The sequence below is a fragment of the Oreochromis niloticus genome, linkage group LG8 (genome assembly GCF_001858045.2).
Source record: "Oreochromis niloticus isolate F11D_XX linkage group LG8, O_niloticus_UMD_NMBU, whole genome shotgun sequence".
Lineage (NCBI taxonomy): Eukaryota > Metazoa > Chordata > Actinopteri > Cichliformes > Cichlidae > Oreochromis > Oreochromis niloticus.
The window spans coordinates 13,977,948-13,997,598 of NC_031973.2; the positions used below are offsets into that span (position 1 = coordinate 13,977,948).

Sequence of the window (19,651 nt, forward strand, 5' to 3'; positions counted from 1 at the left end):
ATGGTGCACGGAAAATGAGATGGACACAGTCAATCTATGCTATCCAGTTAGCTCCTCCAAGTCCAAGGCTGGTCTACGGCTTTGAGCTTTGTCAGCCCTCTCCCCACAGAAGTCGAGCTCCATTTAAATGTTTAATTTTGCCTCAGTTATGGAGGAAATAACAGTCCTCTGTTAATGAACCAGCAACATTGGCTGCACCTCTACCAAGATTTTATATCAGTTTGCATCATCGGAGCCTTTCCAATCAGTCTGACGGAAATGCAACCTTATATTCTCAGAGTCTAAGGTATCAGCACAGGGATCTCGGAGATGGAAAGAATTATGGTTTGATGCATTAAAACAGCTTACCTTACAGTCCCTGCAACAGAGCCCATTGCTGCACATGGCATTATGGGTAAGAGTGCACTTCTTGCAGCAGTTAGCTCCACTCAGGGCGCACTCCTGCAGGGCAGAGAGGGTTTTCTTTTAGGTCCTCACATCTCAAACTCATATAACTAATATCTACACTTACAATCTAACACAGTATAAAGACAAAACTAGTTAAACCATCATTGAATTAATTAGTTTATGCTCACCACCAGTGATCCGCAGTCACATTCCTCTCCAAGCTCTACATACCCATTGCCACACTCTGATGGGTCTAGGAGCTACGCGGGAAACAGGCGGTAAAAACACATTTCTAAAAGGCACACTGTGAATCCATTCAGTCTATAGCAAGAAATGAGAGTTTTTCTTATATTTGTATCCCTATAAAAGAGATTAATTCTGACCTTAAGAGCCTCTGATAGTAACTGACTGTCTCTCACCTTTGTGGGCTTGTTGAAGAGGCAGCTGCCTCCTCCCTGCTGGAGGAAACGCAGATACTCATCTATACTGCAGCGAGAGAACTTCCTTGGCAGGTAGTAGCTGATTAACACAAGAAACAGAAAATATTTAGCAATTTATCGATTAACTGAAACATCTCTTGAAAATCATAAAACATCTGTTTTAGCTCAGAATTCTTACTAAATGTACAGAAAGGTTAATTTATTGTTACCCTGTATCCTCCATGATACAGCCCAGCCACGGATCTGGACACCTGCAGTCACCTGGAGAAAAGAAAAACAAGCCTGTGCTGAAACTGAGGATGTGCTTGTTATACCTGAAACAGTGAGATGATGTGTTTGCTCAGGGATAAATGTATAAGAATAGGCTCAGCGGGCAAATGAAATGAGTGCTGTTTATTAGTTTAGATTTCTTATGGTGGTGGAGGGATGATGATTTGGGCTCGTTTTAAAGCCACAGGATCTGATTATCTTGCAGTCTCTAAGTCTAACATGATCTCCTCTGTATGCCAAAGTATTCTAATCTCAAATGTGAGTCTTGGTCTCCCTTTAAGTCTTGTGCAAGACTTTAGTTCATCTCTACACCGAGTTTTACCAGCAGCTGTTCGCTCCTTGTTCCTTAGCATGCCGATGTTCTGACCAAGACTCTGAGACAATGTGATGGCCATAGGACCCACACTGCCAAACTGAAGAAACACACAATCAAACACACCGATAATTATCCTCACAAATATCAATATTTAGAAGTTTAGTAGACAGTAGAGAGCACAGATGTCACCTCATTGATCCCTCCACCCCGAGTCAGCGAGCAGATGCCCCCAATGTAGGCTGCCTCGCTGCGGCTGCTCATGAACGTCCTCCCTCTGTGGTAAAGACAAGACTGTTAGGAAAGAAGGAGAGCAAGCCGGAGGAGGATGAGGAGGAGAAAATGAAGACTCACGAGAAGAGATGCACAGCATCAACGCGCTCCTTGATGCTCTCCTTCCTGTACTTCATGAAGTCACGCAGGGTGAGCAACGGGTCATCGCCGACAGCCACCCTGTTTTCAGACGACCAGGTTTCCATAGCTACCAGGACGATGCGAGTGTTGAGCTGCTCCTTGTAGATCTAAAAGAGATAATCGGCACATGATTGCGCATCTTCGCCTGGTGCGTAATCAATCATTTAAGTGCCCAATTTCTGTGAATAGTTGCAGTAGACCCCTCTGAAAGGAAGAGGGTGCTGTGGGATAAGACTGTGGACTAGTTCCTTCTTTTATAATAGAATACAACAGCTCAGTCTACAGCGTTAAAACAAGAAAGACTAAAAAGCTGCAACAGAAAACTCAGATTGAAGAAAAATAGCTCGTCTTAGATGGTTCTGTCTATTTTTTTTAATGACAGCTTCATGAAGCAGTGTAAATTAAATTTCCATATAAAATCTTTTGTCAAAGCCAAATTTTTTCATGGTTTAAGTAGGAGGTCATTCAGTATTCATACATATTGGAGGAATATGCAAATCACTAATATTCCCAGTGCAGCTGGTTAAAGATGCTTCAGCTAGACCGTAACATGTAAACCTGAGCATCTTTCACCCATCCTGGCAACATTTCCAATGCAACCTTTTGCTGCCTACCTAAAAATCCCTGTCAGAGATGGTAAACTCCAGATAATTCCATCTCAAATCTTTGGACAATCTGTTAAGCTTAAATGTGCTATATTAATTCATATTTATGAATAACAATGATTTAAATTGCGCAATATTGCATATAACGGAGACAGTTGTATCCATCTACTTCAGTGATGGAGAAGGAAGGCAACAGCTGGTTGCCACAGAAACCATCACTGTCCCCAGCCAGTGAAGGGTTTCACATGCTGAGGACAAAAGCATGGAGGGATTTTTTTGCTCTTCATTTGGCTGTTTTAGAGGATAATCATATGCAATCAGCTCCATTCCACACACTGCAGAAAAAAGGTTATTATATAAATGATACAAAAGGCTCAGAGTGAGGTTTCTGACTGTAAAGATTCATCGCTTTACTCTGTTCATAATAAACATCCAACTCCAAAATAATTCATCCTCCACTGTAAGCACCATTTGTCTTACTTAAAATCTAAACATGCAACATTTTCACTTCTGTTTGATGTGCAATACTCTGCAAAAGTCTTGGCTCAGCCCTCATTTCTTCATATTTTGACAGGAAAACGGGAAATAAATGGGCCATTTATTGAAATGTGTAAACATCCATCCATCCATCCTCATCCGCTTTATCCGAGGTCAGGTCGCGGGGGCAGCAGCCTAAGCAGAGAAGCCCAGACCTCCCTCTCCCCAGCCACCTCCTCCAGCTCATCCGGGGGAACACCAAGGCGTTCCCAGGCCAGCCGAGAGATATAATCTCTCCAGCGCGTCCTGGGTCTGCCCCGGGGCCTCCTCCCGGTGGGACATGCCCGGAACACCTCACCCAGGAGGCGCCCAGGGGCCTCTCCGTGAATCGCTACCTTATCGTGGTGGAGGGGTTTGTGTGTCACAGGGATCCCAGGGGCTATGTTGTCTGGGGGCTTTTGCCCCCTGGTAGGGTCTCCCATGGCAAATTGGTCCTGGGTGAGGGACCAGACAAAGAGCGATTCAGAAGACCCGTATGAAAAGAACATCGAGGGAACAGTTTACCCCGCCCTGGAGCCAGGCCCGGGGAGGGTGCCCGAGGGCGAGCGTCTGGTGGCCGGGCCTTAGTCCATGGGGCCCGGCCGGGCACAGCCCGAAGAGGAGACATGGGCCCATCCTCCCGCAGGCCCACCACCCGCAGGAGGCGCCATAGGGGTCGGGTGTATTGTGTGTCGGGCGGCGGCCAGGAGCGGAGGCCCTGGCGGACCGATCCCCGGCTGCCAAGACTGGCAATGTGTAAACATACATGCAAAAATAGTATAAAAGGCAAAAATAAAGTTTGAGAGCGAATATGATTATCTTAACTCTTCAACACAGGCTGAACTCTACTAGTCAAGCTTTCCTGTGATTTCTTTAAGTAGCCTTCAGAAATAGTTCACCAGGCTCATTGAGGAAAAAAAAAAAAAGCTCCTCTTTGGATGTTGGCTGCTTTTTGTTCTATTCTGTCAAAAAAATTCCCATATTGCTTAAATAATGTTGAGGCCCGGCTCTGTGGAGGTCAGTCCATGACTGATGGTGCTCGGTTGTGTGCTTTTTCTATCCAGGTATGCTTTTGCTGCACTGACAGTGTGTTTGGGATCATTGTTATCCTAAGAATTTAGGCCACTGTCAATCAAAGTTTTCAGTTGACAGCTCTTTGAGAATCACCTTGTTGGTGCAAAAATACCATTTTATGTTTGTCAAACTTATTTTTGACATTTTTAATAGATTAAACTAAAGAAATTAGAACAAATTATGTGCTTTTGCAACAGACTGCTAGTAACAACATGCCTAAAGACACCATTTAAGACACCTCTTTGGTTGTTTGCCAAGCTGTCATGTGTGTAGACACAACACTGGTTCATCCCTTGATTAAGGTGCTATTTTTTATGCTTGAATGATTTATGGGTGAGTGTTAAACATTCCTCTCAAAAAGGTCAGATACAAAGAAAACCTATTGCATTTGAGAAAATAATAATAATAATAATAATGGAGATGGCTTAAAAACAAAGTCACAGTAAAATGGCTTGTAGGACTTTCCCAAATACAAAAGGGCAGCTGTCCAACTTAGAAATGTTTCATCTGCCAGAAAAGCCTCTGAAATGTGGCAGCAGCCATAAAGAAAGCTTGAGAGCCCCTGATTCAATATGAGGGGAGCCATGCTTAAAGAGAAAACAATCAAAACATAAAGAACTCAAACACATTTAAAATCTTACAGATTTTTGTTACATTTATACCATCTATGCCCGTCCTTTAAGCACTGAACATCAAGGGTTTTATCTGCTGCAGGGCTTAAAACTATTCTTATTAAAAATATAAAAATAAACTCCTCACCAAATCTGCCATGTTCACCACCGATTTAGAAAAAATCTTCGTCTGCGTGGTCGACCGGCGTAACTGCACAAACTAAAAAGATAAGACCATGTTACTGCGAGACTCACAATCAATTATAATCACTCCTGTTACTCAAACAAGGTAAAAGAGAACTTGTGGGAGCTGCTGGGTTCACAGATACCAGTTCATAATCGTTGACCACCATCAGCTCGATGTACTTGGTCTCAGTCTGGACGGTGCGTTGGCCTCGCCTCACCTGGAAGAGGGCAAAATAAAATCCACAGAGCCAGACGTTTGAGCATGCTGTCACTATAACCTTGATACAAGATAAACAGACAGACCACCACAACACACACACACACACACACCACAAAACCAGCAGGTGGAACTATTACTCACACTGCATGCGTGCACACATGCTGACACTGATGAAACTCTAGAGTTTGTCCTTGAGAAGGCAACACAACGTGGAGATCATTCATTCATAAGCAGATTTTAGTTACTTGTGCCTGAAAAGATCGACTGCAGCTTGAGCATGTGGTTGCTTTAGATGTTTGATAGAAAGAAAAAAGTGGCTCTGAAAAATAAATGTGCTCAGCTAAAATAAATATGCTCGGGTGGGTTTTCTTAGTTTTTTGTTTTTTTTAAAATACTCAGACCTAAGTACAGTATGTTGGCCAAACAACTGTCATCACATTTTGATTCTAACTTTATTATACTGTGATTAGTCCAGAGAGCACGAGACTGACTTATCTCAACTGAAACCAGCTTTGCACTCATGAAAGAGCCCATTGATCACAGGTAAAAATGGGGTTTGTTGCCACTGAAGGTCATTTTTTAATTTGTAGTACTTTGGATAATGTTGAAAGATGAAAAGTTACAGGCAAAAAAACGCATTATTATACTTGTTTTTAAGTCTGCTCTGTGCTAGCCTGAAGGATGCATACAGACATCTGTGCAAAGCCAAACATTCACCCTGTGAAGGTAAAATTAATGAGGAACCATAAAGGCTGTCGCCCAGACAGACATCTCTTCAACTCCACACCTTCACTTCTTTATACGAGTAGAGTCTAAACTGTTTTTAATCAAAATTAAAAATGAGTCATATCATCATCTGACTTATTTGTAAAATATTAATTTCTCCTCACTGATGATTCTTTGTTGGCGACTCTCTCAGCATTGCTGCTGCCAACATGATCCCAGCAGGCCAACTGTGTGTTTGGAGGTGTGTGTGCAGAGAAAGAATCAGAGCTTGAAGGAAAACTGACTTGTCTTCTTGAGCGTCGAAGACCTTCTGTGAGTATCGGCTTTTCTTCGGTAGACCAGCTGACTTCATCGCTTAGCTCACCATCCTCTTCGCTTTGCCTGTGTGACTGCATCTTAGCCTCTGTGCTGTTCATGGAGCATCCTGCAACACATAAGCAGACACCACTGAGAGGGAAAAGTGGCTGTTATCATTCCAGTGATGGATGCAACCATGTATTTTAGTCCAGTGATCTGCAGGAGAAATCAATATCAGAGCCCGTGGTAGGGAGAAAAAAGGGGAGCACATGAGCACAAAAGAAGAGAGTTAGGGGTGAAGAGGCACAGAGGAACAGGAATGAGCGGGGAGGTGACTCCTGAGAGGAAGAGTAAGGGACAAATGGGAGAGGTGGAGAAGGAACGCAGCCAAATGAGACGTTTAGGAAGGGCGTGGAGGACAGATGGACAACCTGAGGACTCTGAACGTGAAGGGAGTGAAGAAGCAGAACCAAACAGGGGCTTGCATTACAGAACATTTGACTACATTAGATAACTGTCAAGGACAAAAGTGTCATCTCCAAACAAGGAATAGCACCAGCCTTTGAGTTTTGGTAACAAACTGCATCCTATCAGGGTTTCATCAAAATAAGATCCAGAGTTTTAAATGTATCTTTTTCCCACCACTAACAGCTCCTCATAGTGAATTTCTGGTGAAATTCTGTATCATTAAACCAATGAGAGCTTATATGAAGAATACTGACATTTGGAAATTATTGTACGAGAAAAAAAAACAAAAACGAGCGGACTTACCTGGACAGGGAGGTGGAAAAATGTCAGTGTTAGGCATTCGAAACACAACGTGGTCATTGTGCTCCTGGAGGGCGACAGGGAAGAACACAGAGGGAGAGGAAGATGGAAACAATTTAATGGATGTCAATTTTTTTCTGTAGCTGAAATGCAGCAAGGGAAGCCAATAAAGAACTGTTATTCCACGATTACACTTTACAGATCAAGATTTTACATTTAAAAAAAACTTATAATAAACTTAGATTGAAAGATTAAACCGGTGGTTTAACACGATATTGATTTTTATGACAACACACACACGCAGCCAGTCTTTTTCTTATTTTGTCTAGTTTACTTTTTTCACTAATCAGCAAAATCCTTTTTTTAAAGAAATATTATTGAGGGCTGAAAAACTGCCTGAATCTTCTTTGCAGAGCCAGCTGGTCTCAAAAAAGAGGACACATAGAAACAAAAGGTGCAGAAGTAAATGATACTAAATCATTAAATGATTCTAAAAATCTGGAGAAATCTCTGTGGGGAAGTTTCCCACCCCAAAATTAGTCCTGGATGCCTGTGATCTTCATACCCTCAACCAGCACTGCATCAGTTAAAGAAATCACTGCATGGGCTCAGGAACTCTTCCAGAAATAATTGTGAGCACAGTTCATTGTGCCATCCACAAATGCATATTAACACAGTCCTCAGGACTAAAGAGGAGCGGGTCCTCTTTAGTTGTTATTAGTGCTCAGTTCAAAAGCCTGCATCTCTGATGCTATAGGAGTGCATTAGTGCCTATGGATTTGGCAGCTTGTACACCTAAAAAGGTATATACAGGGTTTAGAGCAACATATGCTCCCATCCAAATGACGTCTGTTTCAGTGACTGTCTTGCATATTTCAGTAAGACAATACTAAATCACATTCTCCATTAAAACAGCATGGCTTTGCAGTAGAAGGCCTAACTGCTGAGCAACTAGAATCCCATGTCAGGCAAAAACTTCATCTCATTACTCTTCCAAAACTCCAGCAACTGCTCTCCTCAGTTCCCAGATGTTTATGGGATGCTGCACAGAAGTAAACATGGTCTTTTATGACCAGGGAGGAACTGGCCTTCAATCAGGTACTCAGAGGACCTGTGCTTATGTGTATATGTCACTTATCTTGGGATTTATATGTCATAATTTTTAATGTAAAAACAAAAATGTTTAAAAAAAATTCAAAGTGAACCAGCAGCAGGTTAAGTGGAAATCTGAGCCTTGAAAACCTGTACTGGGATTTGATCGATAGACGTGAAACTGCAGAAAGCATTCAGTTAATGGATCTTAATGCTGCTGAAGTATTAAATATAGTTTAGAAAAACATATGCTTAAATCATACAAAACCTGAATGGACTTCTCATTGTGAACTTAAAGCTTCTGTGTGGAAAAAAAAGTAGAAAGTGCTGATGCATATTTAATCAATCACGGGGCTGTCATAATGGCAGCAACTCCACTGGACACAGTGGTACACTTGAGCTGGGGATAAATACTTTATGAAAATGACCCATCTGAGAGAGAGCTGAGGAGAGAGGAAGAGAGTGAGAGAGTTTGAAGATGAGCTGAGAGGCTATTGATTCATCTCTCCAGTCTATGTAATTGAGCTGTACTGCGATCACTGTGAGCCTTAATGGAAAAAAAAAAAAAAAAAAAAAAAAAAAAAAGGCTCAGCCTCTTCCTCTCTAAACACTTTTATCCCACTTACGTCAGTCACTCTGTTGAATCTCCATTCATTTTAAATGCAACTCTTTTAAGATCAAAATCTGAATATTTGTAAAGGGCCAAAACTTTCTTTTTGTCAACTTTTCCTTCGCTCACCTGCCTCCAGCAGATAATCCGCCTCTTTTCAGACACTGGAAATGTTTCCGTGGTGGTGGATTGTGTGTATATTCAATACTTTCCACACAGAAACTCAGAGATAGAGTAACACTGACGGTAAGTTATGGAGAGTGGAGATACTGTGAGAAAGGGAGACCTGACAAAGCAGCTCCCAAACATGATTCAAAGACCTACTACTGAAAGAGAGTCTATTACATGTGGCCTGCTTAAATAAATAAATAAAAGTGAAAGAAAAATATGAACTCAATGTATTTTCACATGGTGTCAGAGTAATGTGAAAAAACTGTCTCAGAGTGGAAAATCTGGAACAACAATTTGGAAAGTTATACGTGTCATACATAAAAATATGGCAGATGAAAATAAATATTTAGATGACAGGTAATAAAAATCTGACTAGTAGTGCAGAAATCTGCATACCAAGTCAGGTGGAAACACTGTGCAATAAAATACAACACAGATCTTTGCAGCGCTCATTTTGTTGTCACGTTGTGACTTAAAGCACACGAACACAACAAAATCGGAGGAACGGCTCCCTATCTTAAGAAATGGGGGTCATGAACGAAACAAATGAACGTGTGGTTAACAAGTCCAACTACTCATCATTAACTCTTCACTTCAAGTCAAGTAAAAGTCAAAGTAAACTTTATTGTCATCTCTGCTATATACAGTACAGTAAATAGAGAGATGAGACGACGAGGCTCCATTTCCATTCAGTGCAAAAGACAGCAATAAATATAAGAAGAGTAAGAAATAAATATACACTTTAAGACTAAGGTAAAAGGAATAAATATACGCTTTAAAATTAAGGTGCGAAACACAACAATACACAAAACACTGTAAAAAAAAACAACAACAACAAAAAAAAACCCACTGAATTTGCCGGAGCGCTATCAGCTGCTGCCTGGTCATGGCACCGCCGGAAGTTACTTACCGCTCCAGTGCCAAGAGGTTCGATCCCGTAAGAGAAGTTCCCGTCAGAAAACATCCCCCTAAATAAAACAAAATTATCATGTATGATAATTGCTTCACCACTTCTTTTCTAAAATGTGTTTCTATTTATTAGAAAACAAATAGAAAGGTGGATCGGGGGAAGGTGAGAATTATTTATTTTATTTTAAACATAAATGATCCTTTAGTCTTTAATCTTGCTTCAATAATGTTGAGCTCCAGGCTCTGGAGAAGCAAATCCATGATTGTTAATGGTCTACTGTGTATGTAAACAAAATTTTTTTAATTTGCATTTATCACTTAATTAGATTAATTTCCACTGATTTTCAGGGCGTTTCGTGCATAATTTGGCATAGAAAGTCTGGCTCATTGGAAGCAAATATAAAGAAATGTGGCTCAAGACTTTTGCACAGTATACTGGTCTGTGTGCAATAGGGTTTTATTTTGAGCAATTAAAAACAATGCTTGGGTTCTCATTAATGTAGCCCCACAGTGTTGGACTCACTGCAGGCCGTGGCAGGTGGACAAAGCAGCCCAGGACCCTGGCACCCCTCGTATTCGCCCGTGGTAGAAGCAGTGCTCCCCTCCCTGAAACCAAACAAGAGGTAACAGTGAGACACCGATACTGTCATCATCCAGTAACATGTACATGTCAAATTTCAGAAAATGAAACCAACACTGTCTGCAAAGCCCTCAGTGCTACTGATCTTTTGGCCCATATATACATAGGTATTTTCTGTCAGCGTGAGGCCTATGATCAACCAGGAGGGTCGTCTGAAGGAGATCAGTGACTACTGTATGATTTGGTGTCTGGGAAAACCTACACCTGCTGCAGCAGCTACAGCTGAGTAGAGTTTCATCAAGGGAAGGGCAGTGTGCGAGTGAGTGGGTATGCATCAGAATTTCCTAATTCACTGGAAGATAGCAACAACTACAGCTTTCTGAAGCACAAAATTCATTAAAGTCAAGGATGAACCCATTGAAGTTGAAAATGAACAGATGTGTTTTATAAGGAACTGCTCAGGTCCATCAGCTGGGAAGTACACAGAAACTCAAACTGTATCCATCACTCACACAGACACCTGACATGGGCATATTAGACAGGCACAACATCAATGATGTACTAGTTCACATGCCTCTTGATCCATTACATTTCACAGGTTACTGTAATGTGTAAAATACAGAAAGAAAGTGATATGTTTTTCTGTCATTTTGTGGCTGTAATGTACAAAATAATGAGAATTAAAATCCACCAAGAAGACTTAAGACATACAAGCGATCCTATCCAGAACAAATTAATCTTGTTGATCACCAAATGATGAAGTCCTTCTGTTCAGGAGTATCATGACTTAGCACTTCGCTAATGGTAAATGGACTGGTACTTATATAGCACCTTTGTACTCAATTTAAGCACTCAAAGCACTTCCTACTACAACTCTTATTCACACCAAGCACACATATATTCATACAGTGCTTATATAATAATAATAATAATAATAATAATAATAATAATAATAATGCATTGGATTTATATAGCGCTTTTCAAGGCACCCAAAGCACTTTACAATGACATTATTCATTCACGCTCACATTCACACACTGGTGGAGGCAGCTACGGTTGTAGCCACAGCTGCCCTGGGGCAGACTGACAGAAGCGAGGCTACCATATCGCGCCATCGGCCCCTCTGGCCAACACCAGTAGGCGGTATATGAATGCTTAAGCACTTTATCTCACATTCACTCTCTCATGGATGCATCAGGGGCAACTCGGGGTTCAGTATCCTGCCCAAGGATAGTTTGACACATAGACCGGAGGAGCTGGGGATCAATTCGCTGATTGTCAAACAACCCGCTGCACCACCTGAGCCACAGCCGCCATGAATATGGAAGTGAATATTGTTCAGTACATCAGGCACAAGTCTTAATAAAGGTTACGCTGTGAAAACATACTTTTATTACTGATTAAGTTTTAAGCTGACTTTGTGCTAAGCTAGCCGAGTCAAATTTAACTATGAAAGTATTTTTTTCCCTTTTTGGCTCCGTATAATGTCAGTGATTGCAGAGGTCCTGGACATGTGCTGTGGTTGTGAGCACAGCAGCCCCACCTCCAACCCTTCTGTTTGCAAGGGGCAGCCAATGAGAAGAAAGTTTAAAGGAAGGGACAGTAGCAGGGGATACAGCTGAGGGTATTTTAATGAGAAGAAAAGCAGTCCCTTCATGGAGCTGCTTTGAAAGGCAACTCTGGAAAGATAATTAATGAACTTGTCATTTTAAATCATGTGTATACATTTTTTCTGCTAAATTAAATTATAAAAAAGCTATTTTGGATTGACCCTAAAAACCTTTTTTTCCCCCCATTGTAAAGAATGCAATGATTTAATAAACTAACCAATTTGGAGCTTGCAAGAGAGATGGAAAAAAAAAAAAAGGTTATATTAACACAACAGAAGCAGAGATATCTGACTTTCAGTCACTGGATCCTACATATTCAAACATGCAACTTTAAAGTGTTTCTCCAGACAGTCAGCTGACTGATAGACCTATACATTACATACCATCTATCAGTCAGCTGACACCACTTAATTTTCTTGATTCATCTGGAAAAATCCCCCCAAAAACTACAGACAGAATTTACAAGAGCTACAAAATAAAAAAAAAAAGGTTCTAAAGGCTGATGAACTGCTTGTATGCCCCTCTACTAAAGGATAAAATTAGCTCTGATAATGAGTGACTGTCTCAATCCACAGCCAAGTTGGCAGAACCACTGGAAGGAGCAACCTGTACACCTCACTGCCAGATAACTCCACCTGATTATTCATAATCACCTAAAAGGCTCCAACTGAACTATCATGTTTTGAACGTAGTGTTTGTAATCTGCGTCTCGCTGTACACGAACGATCGGATTACGACAATCTGAGAGGAGACTGGCTACTGTCAGTCAAGTGACACGTGCATGCTTTTAAATGTGCGAGCTAAAAGTTGAAGGAACAAAGAATTTCTCTAATAATAATCATGCATGCTTTAACAGACACAATGGAAATTAAAGTTTGGTGTCTTGTTTGCAAATACTTGGAACTCAGGTGTGTGTGTGTGTGCGCGTGTATGCATGTGTGTGACTGCGAGAGAGTCAGTTTCAGGTGTTTGTAATGAACCCCAATAAGTCATGTCTGCTACCCGATCCTGCTGTCATCCAGCACGGCCGACAGATCAAAAAGAAAAGGGGCAACTTGGAGCTGCTGTTCTTTATGCTTGGCCGACCTTTATTCTGAGCTCCAGCTCAAAGCTGAAAGCTCACAGAGAGATCCTGTCGCGTCCAAGTTATCTCTCAGACACATGACATCCTTGTTACTTTTCAAAGACAAAGGGCATGTGTAATGTATTTTAACTGACACTGAGTATTACTTTCACTGCAAGGTCATTTCAACTGATCTTCTCGAAGGTGGATTAAATCTTCACAGGTACATCTGCACACACAGTCAGGCTACTGTTGATGACAGCTTTATATGAGGCTCGCTCTCTTGGAGCAGAATGCTGTCTGGCAGGGGCCATTTAGTCTGTGCTGGTATTTTATTCTGATTCAATTAAACTAAAGAAGCAATGGAAACTGCTAACTCTTAAAGCCCAACAGTTATGTGTGATTAAACTAAGATGATGTCTCCATGTAAAAAGTTGTAATCTCACAGTGTTCTGACCCGATTTATTCAAGGCTTCAGAAAAGACATTAATTAGCTTAGAAAAGTTCTGCATCAACGTAACTAAACTATCTCAGCGTCGTCTTCATGAAAGCATAGAAACACTATATATAAATAAAATTTAAAGGAAAGAACATGTCTAGGGTGGGTCCACAATGCATTTAATAGGGTATAGTCAGCAGGTGATTCTACATTGCTGGGACTCTTAATCAGATTGAGTTCAGATTATTGATGCAGCCCTCCACAACAGTCACAGTTCCTCATGCAGATCACTACAACTGCCCCATGAAAGACTGGGACTGCATCAATAAGCTTAAAAAAGGCAAATAATTAATTTTAATACTGAGCAAAAGTGAATCCAGCTTATTAGAGAGGGCCTTCACAACAGCCACAGTTTCTCATGTGGCCTAACTCCTCCAATATTTACAACACCATAAAAATCATTGAATCATTTTCATTTGTAAGCCAACAGCACGAAGAGGCCAAATAATACTGTAGCATGGGCACGTACTGAGTGCACCTTGGGCATTTCACTCACATGTAAACATCATGGTAGTGCTAAAAGGAAACATGAGAAATGCCGACTTCACTGGCAGTAATAGGCTAATAAGGAACAGCAGCTTGCTATATAGATTTATATCCAAAATTAAGCCTGTGAAAATCAACATTAAACTTTTACACTGATATATAATTTCAGAGATCAGCTCAAAGCTAACAACAATAAATTAAACATAGTGCTTCCTTCCAGACATTAGAGTAAGTCCCGGTATTTTTATGAAGCTTATTTACATGCAGCACCAGTTCTAGTCTGTCGAGGACTGAAAGAACATTCATCATTCATACCGAATAGTGAGGCAACTCACAGCACTTAGCAAGTTAATAAATAAATAAAAGGTAGGATTACGAGACTAAATGGAGGAAATCAAATTGCCTGACACAGCAGGCACACACTGACTGTCAGGGACTGAGTATGCTTTTCAGAGTTGCACTTCACATGATGTCCACTCACGCTTCCATTTAAACCATGCTGAAATTTCATTAGTGCTGGAAGGACAGCGACAAGTGAAGTATGACATTAAAACGGAGAAATTGTATGAATGAAAAAAGAAAAGGAAAAAAAAAACTGCTTGCACTCACAAATTGAGACAGTCACGTCCTGCAGAAACAGCCATACTGAACTTGACATAATCAGCTGTAACAGAATTAGAAAAGCTGGAGTGCTTGATGTCTGGACTCAGCATTGTTCAGAGTCTGAGAGCAGTGGGTGGGTGGCGGGGTATGAAATAATAGGTACTAATGTAAAGTGAAAAAGAGGACTGGAAAGAACAGAAGCATTACGTTTTAGAGTATTTAAAATCATGAGGAAAAACTATTTCCTCCAGATGCGATAAGCATCTGGTGCTGGCAAGAAGAGACAATTTTACAGTATTAGGAGAAACATTAAACAGACTTAAGAAGAAGGAATGCAAATCAATCTAAAAGACTCCCCATTTCTCTGTTTCAGAGAAGCTAATTCATCAGTCTTCAGGGTTCATTTCACATGCAGTGTTGCTAGCTGATAGTCTGTCGTAACCCGTTGTGCATTAATCAGTCTGGCAATTATATCACCGTTTCATTACGACAATTAGAGTAAAACAGCACATATCATAGTGAAGTTAAATGAAATTTCCCATTGACAACCCATTTGTTTTCAGGTGAACACACTAACCCAACACAAGGAAAAAAACCTTTTGTAATGGTTGATAATAAGTTTTATTTAAAAAAAAAATAAAAAAATCTGCTGGCAATGTTATAACTCAAAAACGCAGCTCATGTCAATTCCAACCATCGTTATTCACAATTTAATTTCTCTGTTAGCTGTGTGTCACTGAGATTACATCTGAATGAGACAGTCACCAGCTCAGCAGAGTAACCAGGATCCACAGGGGCCAATGAGAAAAAGGTGACACACAAAGACAGGCAATTTACTGGCTTCCCTATAAAACTAAATAAATCAGTATAGAGCAGATGGAAAGGGGAGGGGCCTGCATGAATGTTCTTAGTGCTGCTTGTAGGCAAGAAAATGAAGCAGTTAAGACATAGAAATCTAGTGAACAAATTAATCTTACCAGAGTACTAATTAAATTAACATTTTAGATGTTTTTTTTAACATTTCACTTCTACTGCATTTATTAACTACAGACCAGACTACTACTACTACTAATAATAATAATAATTATAATAATAACAATCCTGCCTTGTGTTTATCATAATTCATAAAGGGTAGCAAAAAAATGGTGGAGCCGCTGGACAAAATAAGAAAAATATAAAAAAATAATAACTAATAAATTTTTTACCATATTCATAACTCTTTTATGGGCTTTTCAATAACAATAAATGGCATTAAACCTGTTTTTAATCAAAGTGTATTTCTAGATTAAATTAGCACAACATTCAAACACTGCCATTCTAATGTGATTATTTTACGGTGTTCCCCAGGGATCTATTATCGGGCCACTTTTAATCAAATTAGTGTAGTAATTCTCCATTTCTCTCATTCCGTGCTCAAACTGGCTTATCATTATTATTATTATTATTATTATTATTATTATTATTATTATTATTATTATTATTATTATTATAAGGGTTGTAATTTTAACATAGTTGGTAGGGAAAAAAATGGTAAAAAGTATCCTTTCTAAATATGTAGGGTCTGTCAGACTTTATATCTTTGGGGTCAGCCACATTACCAAAACTCAGTTATTAATATTATTATTTTTAATGAATTCAAAATCAAAATTATAAATTGAATCTTAAAAAAACCCCAAACACTTAGAATATGACATAAATTTAGTTATTGAATATTGAGTCATTTAAAAGCTGATAAATGACATCAAAGTAAGAGAGACATTGGTCTGCCTTTGTGGTTAATTTAATGATCTTGATTCATTTTGATTGATGAATAGTGTTTCATATTGAGACCATTGATAAATCTTTATGCCTCCTTCCTGCACTATGTAATTATTTGGCCTTTTTATTTCTTTGATTTTAACCGGTTGAAATAATCTTCAAATGTAATGTCTGTGCCCGGATTATCCAAAGGTCAGGGCAGAAGGTGGCTGTAAAATCTGATTTAGTCCTTTCTGGAAATGCACATGATTTGAATTCCCCTCATGACACAAAGTAGGCCCACACTGGTACTGCTGCTGTCTGCTGGTTTCCATGGCAACCGTCTACGATTGGTCAGGTGATTCTTTGGCAGAGAGGATACAGACAGAGAGACACCGTCTCGCAGAGGCTGTCGAGAGTCAAGCTGTCTGCCCGTCTTGGATTCATTAAAGGCCATTTTGCTCAAATTTATAATTCATGACAGAGAGGGCCATGTCAACAATCTAACCATCAGGGCTCATGCAGCTGTAGCCAGAAAGGTGTTTTTGGACACCTTTCCACAGGTCCAGGATAATGTGTGGACCTGATAACCTGAAGAGTTGTTATGGAGCAACACATCTGGGCTAGCACATATTTTGCAGTCATTTACACCTATTTCTAGACATTCAAAAACATGCTTTTTAGGCATTTCTGGACAGGACACAAAAATAACGTTTTTGTTTCACTCAATTACTGATTCTGCTTGGTTTAATTCAGGTGGAATACTCCAAACTGGGATGGAGAACCATAATGTTTCTTTTTCCCCTTCAGGGCAGGTGTTAACCATGATTATTATTAGATTAATTATGAACACTTGCCACAGTGTTAAAACTGTTTCTGTAAACCTACCATATTCTGTGACAGCTGGCCGTCTTCCTCAAAGTGACGCTCGACATAGTCTGTAGACAGCAGATTGCTGGAATGTGAAGATTGGAAAAATATTAGGAGCAAAAACAACAAAAAGTAATTAGAAATACTAAAAAAAAAGCACCTAGTACTAAAGTAATTAATCTCTTTTACAAGGGTCTCGACTTTTGCTTACTGGTCCTTTCATAGAAAGAAATAAAATCAGCGTCATGAAAAAGACAAAAGTATTAAAAGGGGTGTGATGTGACTTGTTGTGACTTAAACCTCGATATAATATTAGGACACTTTACTTCAGTGTATTGCTTGTCTGGGTCTGAATATGGCCACACCATCTGTTATTTATCAATGTTTAGCCAGCACCCAGTTCGTGTAATATGATGTGCGAGAACATAGTTATGTCAGTAATTGTGGTGAACCACTTAAAGTGATGTTTAATGGACCTGAGGTAAGCTTTGCAGGTGTGCGGTGACTTACTGGTTGAGCTCCAGGTCGAGTATGAAGGATGTACCAAAGGCTTTCACCAAGAAGCTGCTCTGGGCCAAATGAATGGGCTAAAAGAGAGTGAGGGAAGGGGAAGAAGGAAGGAGTGTGTGAGCACCATAGAAGGCATAAATACTGTAAAGAAAATAACGGCTGCAGTTAATAACTGAATTTAAAATCATTTCTCATTTATGGTGCCTTAAAGAGAAACAGTCTGAAACGCTGCAAACATTTGATCTTAATTTCATCACTCTCAACATACACACATAATACTCTGTACACAATTTGTGCTGCCCTGTATACCCCCCCCCCTTTAATTTTATACCAACAGATACTAACATAATAAAACTGATATTTTATGATGATTTTAGAACAACACGCTAACGTCAGCCTGGTTTTATTACAATGTAACAACATCAGTCTGTTATAGTTCCACTGTGACGTTCTAACACAGTGGCCACAATACTCATGGCCATTGATCAATGCTCTTTGAGGGATTGTTGTAATCAATGGTCATGACAATTTGCATATTAATGAACAAGAAACTGACCTCACAAACCATTGTTCACCAGTGTTGCTAGTTTCATTCATTAAGCAAATATACTCTTTCTAAGGCTGGGGAAACCTGCAGTCAGATAAAACTGAATAAGTCACTTGGATGAGTGACGAAACATTTTTCAGTGGGTTTCTCCCACTGAAAATATTACGTCCAGATGAACAGAATCAACTCTTTGGGATAGTTAATATAAAGTTTTTACTGATTTTCACATTCGGTGTGACCAAAATTTTCACCAAAATTAAATCAGCTGTTTTGTATTTACCGTCACATAAAATTTTGAACGACATCTTGAAAACTGTGGACGCTAGACTGCTAACAAACAGACAAGTCAGACAAACAGAACAGATTACATGCTCCCTTCCTTTGGGCAAATCCAGCTTTTACCAAGCCCGCAGCAAAACACTTGTCTCTGTAGATATTAAGGCTTGTTTTATTCACCACTTAGTTGCTAACTTTGTCTGACTTTTAAGAGTCGACTGAAAATGAGGCCAAGCAAGCAGGGGAAATGAACCAAAACACAAAAGTCAAGCTAAAAGATGCTGAAGCCATCTTCCCTGTGGTTTCATCACTACGTCAGTGGACACTGTCACTGCCACATTATTCTGGGGAAAAAAAGAAAAAAAACAAACCCCCACTGTATTGTATAATTACATCAGGTATACTTCAAGTCACCATGCGAAGTTTTAACCATCATTACTGTTGTAGAGCTGTGTTTTTTATGAATGAGAACCCAAATCAGTTTAAATGCTTCTCAGTTGATTAGCAGTATGCCAGTGAAAACAGAAGCTGCCATACTGTGCTAATTATGATGGGTTTAAAAAAAAAAACAACAACCCCAAATGCAATGTTGATAAGACCTTAAGGATCTAATTGCTCTCATAAACATAACTTTGCTCGCTCAGGAGAGCCTCTCGAGTCACAAATGTGCTCCTTTGGATGAGGGAACGTTCTCAAGACCGCAGAGCGGTGGCAGCATCTGAGCCAGTGTAGCACATGTTCACATTATTCCACCCAATTAGGAGAATGGAATGAATATTGGATCTGATCTGACAAACTAATTAGCTGACCGCTACATTTGCTGATCTTTTAGTAACGTGTGCTGATGTCAAATTTAGTGTGCAGTATGGGCCTTTTTCTTCTTTTTAACTTTAAAAAGATGGTCAAAAATCTAACGCAGACACTTTTTGCTGTTTCACAAATTCACCTCGGAGGGTTTTACATTTCAAACGAAAGATGATACCTTATTTCTTAGACCCTGGACAGAGACTAAAACTTGCTTACAATAAAAGGATTATCCTTCTAAGTAGAGCGGATATGCAGCAGAAGCTATAGGTGGCAGAAAAAAATATAAGCAGCAAAATTACAATACGAATATCCTTTTTTAGGAATGTTTCCCCAAAGGAGAGACATCTTATCCACCCAGCGGCTTTTGGATAAAATTCTGTGCTGAGGGCTCATTGTCTCCGTCTAACCTTGCTCCAAGGTGAGCCCAATCCATATTAAAAGAGAGTTCTGTGGT

At 39.9% G+C, this 19,651-nt stretch overlaps 1 protein-coding gene across 4 annotated transcripts in view; it reads right to left on the reverse strand.

Moving 5' to 3' along the window:
* The window catches only part of adam11 (ADAM metallopeptidase domain 11), a 29,190-nt gene that overhangs the window by 5,944 nt on the left and 3,595 nt on the right, over positions 1-19,651 (reverse strand). For all 4 annotated transcript variants that reach the window (XR_269448.4, XM_005471295.4, XM_005471294.4 and 1 more), the window contains exons 3-17: positions 17,568-17,644; positions 17,076-17,142; positions 10,133-10,215; positions 9,611-9,668; positions 6,831-6,894; positions 6,047-6,186; positions 4,960-5,034; positions 4,779-4,850; positions 1,765-1,931; positions 1,603-1,687; positions 1,420-1,510; positions 1,037-1,088; positions 807-906; positions 576-647; positions 349-441 (exon numbers count right to left, since the gene is read on the reverse strand). Coding sequence is in view for 3 of the 4 variants with exons in the window: in XM_005471295.4 (XP_005471352.1) it covers positions 349-441; positions 576-647; positions 807-906; positions 1,037-1,088; positions 1,420-1,510; positions 1,603-1,687; positions 1,765-1,931; positions 4,779-4,850; positions 4,960-5,034; positions 6,047-6,186; positions 6,831-6,894; positions 9,611-9,668; positions 10,133-10,215; positions 17,076-17,142; positions 17,568-17,644 (1,296 nt within the window). In the remaining variant the exon portion in view is untranslated. The remainder of the gene's footprint in view (positions 1-348; positions 442-575; positions 648-806; positions 907-1,036; positions 1,089-1,419; positions 1,511-1,602; positions 1,688-1,764; positions 1,932-4,778; positions 4,851-4,959; positions 5,035-6,046; positions 6,187-6,830; positions 6,895-9,610; positions 9,669-10,132; positions 10,216-17,075; positions 17,143-17,567; positions 17,645-19,651) is intronic.